This window comes from Lipotes vexillifer, unplaced genomic scaffold (assembly GCF_000442215.2).
Source record: "Lipotes vexillifer unplaced genomic scaffold, Lipotes_vexillifer_v1.1 scaffold162, whole genome shotgun sequence".
NCBI lineage: Eukaryota > Metazoa > Chordata > Mammalia > Artiodactyla > Lipotidae > Lipotes > Lipotes vexillifer.
The window spans coordinates 504592-510591 of record NW_006779114.1 but is presented as its reverse complement, the minus strand read 5'-3'; the positions used below and the strand labels follow the sequence as shown (position 1 = coordinate 510591).

Below are 6000 nucleotides of genomic sequence, written 5' to 3'. Positions count from 1 at the left end.
CTCTGTGTTATTCTACTCATTATCAGGAGCTGGCTCTGGGCAGGGATCTGTGGTACCTGCTGAAAAAGGCACTTGTAGAAGACCTATAGCATACTAGGTGCTCACTAACAGATCTGGTTTTAGATCACAAAGTCTTCAGAGTCAGGATTTCTATTTATAAATGGCTACCAAGTCTGCAAGTGTAAGTTAAATGATATCTTTAGGAAGGCTAATTTAAGAATATGAAAGATTCACTGTTTCAGGAATTGGGCAAGCATTTTTTTTCCTCCCAGTACGCGGGCCTCTCACTGTGGTGGCCTCTCCCATTGTGGAGCACAGGCTCCGGACGCGCAGGCTCAGCGGCCATGGCTCACGGGCCCAGCCGCTCCACGGCATGTAGGATCTTCCCGGACCGGGGTACGAACCCGTGTCCCCTGCATCGGCAGGCGGACTCTCAACCACTGCGCCACCAGGGAAGCCCTGGCCAAGCATTTTAATCTTAAGAAACTTCCCTTGAGAATGCTCTCATATTTCTGGATACAATGAAAACATTAATATTTTATTTTATAGGAAATATGTTTATTATTGATCATGGCAATTAAAAAATATTCATTTTTTCTCAGGGTTGGTCCATCATACTCATCATACTCTTTCTCTGAGCAATTTTGTTTAATATTACAGAGAAACTTCTGTATGGTAAGCAAAACAGGAATTTCCAACAATGAAACAAGGTCTCTAGAACTTGCCAGTAAAACAAAGGAAGCATTTCCAGTGATAAGATGTAGGAACCCATGGATAAAACCTAACAGAGCACAGGCTGGAAAATGGGATCAGGAAATTTTATAATCCACCGTCACTGTGAGTTTGCTCTGGGATGGTGCAAGCATGGCCTGTGAAAGGGGCTTAGAGGTATGATAGCTCCTGTCTGAAGAATGGGTCCTTTGGGCATGGGACTCATGTTACCTACGTGCCCCAAAGCCAACTGTTTTTTCAACTTCTTGCCCACATAATCATGACTAGAGGTTTCAAGGAGAAGACAAGAGCAAGTACTATTTAGCTTTGACTTCTGAGCAGATATAACACCAGCTCTTCATCCTCGGCTAAAGACAGGCCTGTATCCAAAGGCTCTGAGGTTTCCCACTTGGTCTTCTTTCTGTCATGACTTGTGGGTCCCACGTCTTCCACTTCACTGTCGTTCTTCTTCCTCATTGCCTGCTTCTTCTTGGTATCACTGGTGGGAACAAATCCAATGATTTACTTTATAAATAAATAAATCCATTATTGTGAAGTCAAACACTTAAAATAGAACAAAATTACCAATAACAGATACTTGGTAAAGTGATATTATTCAAGAGGAAAAGAAGCTATAACAACATCAGGCTATCTGTGTCATAGTAACTACCTTCCCATTAACAGACGTGGGGAGGGGGCCTATCATATACCAGGCACTGTGCAGGGTACATTGTATACACCGTGTCATCCAATCCTCACAGTAATTCTAGGAAGCTCTGGATATATCATTCACAATATGAGCACACCAGTTGGCCCACATTCTGGCTCCAGACTGGCTCCAATCTGTGCTTGTCCTGTCACATCAAACCATCTCTATAGAGTTAGGTTATCATTTAGGTAGCAGTAATATCTGTTGTGATATATAGATCATGAATAAAATAGAACCTGAAATGTTAAGTTACAAATTACTTAAGACATCAAGTAAATCTTCCCCATTTAAATCTGTACCTAAGACTCACAAATGGTCTGAAGAAAACATAAACACTACTGCAGTATTAGGCACACACTTGAGGCACAGACCATAAAAATAAAACTAATTTCTGAAGGTAGAGAAAATCACTTGATACATTAAAATCAGAAGAGAAAGCAAAACATCCTCAAGGCATTTTAACATACCATCATCATGTTCAAAGATAACCGAATTATTGGATACAAGTTTAAAACAAAATAAAAAATCCATCTAGTAGCAATGGCAGTAGCAACTATTTATTAAGGGCTTACCAAGGGTCTGGCACTGTGCTACATGCTTTACATAGACTACAACATTTATCTTCATGACAATCCTTGGTGTGGTGAGCACCAGCCTCATTCTACAATGAGGTTAAAAGAGGTTAAATGACTGAACCTAGATTATGCACATGGAATTCAAACCCAGAGCTGAATTACTCTAAATTCAGCCCCAAAGTCAAACAATTGAAAGCAAAATGTATTCCAAGCATAGGATGTATTCCAAAAGAGAATAAATTGCTCAAGTTACAATGGACTCTATTATGCCTTAAGCAGATAGTGGGGATATCAAAGTGAATGTGCCTAATCAGCATATCCAGTTCTGACCAGCCTGAAGCAAAACTGTAAACTATTTCCCCATTCACCTCCCAGAAATGCCCAGTACTCTGACTCAGCAGCCATTCTCTCTCACCACTGGAGGAAAGCCAAACTATGAGGTTATTTAAAGCTACAAATAATCATATTTTAAAAGGGTGGGTATGTACCTACAGAGATGAACACGAAAGAGTTCCCTATAATGGGAATTCAGTCAGTAAACAAAGTTACTCTTAGTGGAAAGAGGACTTTAAAAAAAAGTACTGAGTCCTAAAATCTGCTTGATTATGGCCAGTATGGTGCCAATTCCACCGGGCTAGAGTACCATGATTTGTTTGGAACAAGTTAATACTGATTTTTGCCCTGCCTGTATTTCAAGTGCATCTAAGAGCAGCTCATCAGAAGCAGCCTAATTAGTGGGCTTTATTAACGCCTCCTTTCTTAATGTGCTCCTGCACACTATATTCTGTGCAGGAAATAGCTGGTTCAGATACTAAAAAAAAAGATGGAAAATTTATGTAGATGGAAAATATTTTCAGAATTAGCAGCACTGCTGCTTTGTGGACCAGTTCAAATTTTAAAAAGATATTTTATACTACTTTCCATAGCAAAGAAGTGGTAATTGGTAGAACAAATTAATTATTAAATAATGATTTAGATATTCTACAGGTAACTTACTAAAAAGGGGGAAAATGTTATGAATCTAGAAAATATTCATTTCCCAAAAGGGAATAATGTAATAAATCTGGTAAACATTTAGTCAGAATATGGTCATAATTTGGTATCTTCAGAAAAGGACTCAGGGGGACCTTCAAGATGGTGCAGGAGTAAGACACGGAGATCACCTTCCTCCCCACAGATACATCAGAAATACATCTACATGTGGAACAACTCCTACAGAACACCTACTGAACACTGGCAGAAGACCTCAGACTTCCAGAAAGGCAAGAAACTCCCCATGTACCTGGGTAGGGCAAAAGGAAAAAGAAAAAACAGAGACAAAAGAATAGGGACAGGACCTGCACCAGTGGGAGGGAGCTGTGAAGGAGGAAAAGTTTCCACACGCTAAGAAGCCTCTTCACTTGTGGAGATGGTGGAGGGAGAACAGTGGGGGGAAGCTTCGGAGCCATGGAGGAGAGCTCAGCAACAGGGGTGCAGAGGGAAAAGCGGAGAGATTCCCACACACAGGATCAGTGCCAACCAGCACTTAGCAACATGAGAGGCCTGTCTGCTCACCAGCCAGGGTGGAGGGGTGGGGCCGGGAGCTGAGGCTTGGGTTTCCGAGGTCAGGCCCCAGGGAGAGGACTGGGGTTGGCTGCGTGAACACAGCCTGAAGGAGGCTAGTGTGCCACAGCTAGCTGGGAGGGAGTCTGGGGTAAAGTCTGGAACTGCCTAAGAGGAAAGAGACCATTGTTTCGGGGGTATGTGTAGAGAGAGGATTCAGAGCACCGCCTAAATGAGCTCCAGAGATGGGCACAAGCCGTGCTTAACAGCTTGGACCCCAGAGACAGCCATGAAGCACTAAGGCTACTGCTGCTGCCACCAACAATCCTGTGTCCAAGCACAGGTCACTATCCACACCCCTCCACCGGGAGCCTGTGCAGCCCGCCACTGCCAGGGTCCCGTGATCTAGGGACAACTTCCCCAGGAGAACACATGGCATGCCTCAGGCTGTTGCAATGTCATGCTGGCCTCTGCTGCCGCAGGCTCGCCCCACATTCCAATTATGACCACCATACCCGTCCCTCCCCCTGGCCTGAGTGAGCCACAGCCCCTAATCAGCTGCTGCTTTAACCGCCTCCTGGCTGGGCAGGGAAGATACCTGAGGGTGACCTACATGCAGAGGTGAGGCCAAAACAAAGCTGAACCCCAGGACTGTGCAAACAAAGAAGAGAAAGGGAAATTTCTCCATGCAGCCTCAGGAGCAGCGGATTAAATCCCCACAATCCACTTGATGTACCCTGCTGCGGTTGAATACCTGAATAGACAACGAATTGTCCCAAAATTGAGTGGTAGACTTTAGGAGCAACTGTAGACTTGGGGTTTGCTGTGTGAGACTGATTTGTTTCTGATATTTATGTTTATCTTAGTTTATTTTTTAGAGCTTGTTATCATTGGTGGATTTGTTTATTGGTTTGGCTGCTCTCTTCTTTATTTTCTGAATTATTATTTTCTTTATGTTAATAATTTTAAAATTTTTTCTTATTATTCTTAAATTTTTTTTCTTTCTTTTCTTCTCCCTTTTCTTTTGAGCCGTGTGGCCGACAGGGTCTTGGTGCTCCAGCCTGGTGTCAGGCCTGAGCCTCTGAGATGGGATAGCCAAGTTCAGGACACTGGGCCACCAGAGACCTCCCGGGCCGAGTAATATCAATTGGCAAGAGCTCTCCCAGAGATATCCATCTCAGTGCTAAGACCAGCTTCACCCAATGGCAAGCAGTTGGATGCCCACGCCAAACAACTAATAAGAAAGGAACACAACCCCACTGATTAGCAGAGAGGCTGCCTATAATCATACTAACTTGACAGACACCCTAAAACACACCACTGGATGTGGCCCTGCCCACTAGAGAGACAAGATCGAGACTCACCCACCAGAACACAGGCACCAGTCCCCTACACCAGGAAGCCTACACAATCCACTGAACCAACCTCATCCATTGGGGGCAGACACCAAAAAACAACATGAATTACAAAACTGCAACCTGTGAAAAGGAGAACACAAACACAGTAAGTTAAAACAAATTGAGAAGACAGAGAAATATGCAGCAGATGAAGGAGTAAAGTTAAAAACCCACCAGACCAAACAAATGAAGAGTAAATAGACGGCCTACTAGAAAAAGAATTCAGAGTAATGCTAGTAGAGATAATCCAAAATCTTGGAAATAGAATGGAGAAAATACAAGAAGCATTTAACAAGGACCTAGAAGAACTAAAGAGCAAAAAATGATGAACAACACAATAAACAAAACTAAAAATTCTCTAGAAGGAATTAATAGCAAAATAACTGAGGCAGAAGAACGGAGTGACCCAGAAGATAAAATAGTGGAAATAACTAGCACAGAGCAGAATAAAGAAAAAAGAATGAAAAGAATTGAGGACAGTCTCAGAGACTTCTGGGAGAAAATTAAACACACTAACATTCGAATTACAGGGGTCTCAGAAGAAGAGAAAAAGAAAGGGTGTGAGAAAATATTTGAAGAGATTATAGTTGAAAACTTCCCTAACAAGGGAATAGTCAAGTCGAGGAAGTGCAGAGAGCCCCATACAGGATAAATCCAAGGAAAAACACAACAAGACACATATTAAGCAAACTATCAAAAACTAAATACAAAGAAAAAATATTAAAAGCAGCAAGGGAAAAGAAACAAATAACATACAAGGGAATCCCCATAAGGTTAGCAGCTGATCTTTCAGCAGAAACTCTGCAAGCCAGAATGGAGTGGCAGGACATATTTAAAGTGATGAAAGGGAAAAACCTCCAACCAAGATTACTCTACCTGGTAGGAATCTCATTCAGATTTGAAGGAGAAATTAAAATATTTAGAGACAAGAAAAAGTTAAAGAGAATTCACCACCACCAAACCAGCTTTACAACAAATGCTAAAGGAACTTCTCTAGGCAGGAAACACAAGAGAAGGAAAAGACCTACAAAAACAAACCCAAATCAATTCAGAAAATGGTAATAGG

The 6000-nt window shown here is 42.2% G+C and overlaps 1 protein-coding gene across 2 annotated transcripts in view; it reads right to left on the bottom strand.

The window, feature by feature from the left end:
- Positions 1 to 537: 537 nt before the first annotated feature.
- DDX10 (DEAD-box helicase 10) overlaps positions 538 to 6000 on the bottom strand; it is a 286645-nt gene continuing 281182 nt past the window's right edge. The window contains exon 18 of one of the 2 annotated variants that reach the window (XR_456974.1): positions 538 to 1210. Coding sequence is in view for 1 of the 2 variants with exons in the window: in XM_007452471.1 (XP_007452533.1) it covers positions 1033 to 1210 (178 nt within the window). In the remaining variant the exon portion in view is untranslated. The remainder of the gene's footprint in view (positions 1211 to 6000) is intronic. The other variant, XM_007452471.1, reaches the window with a different exon arrangement.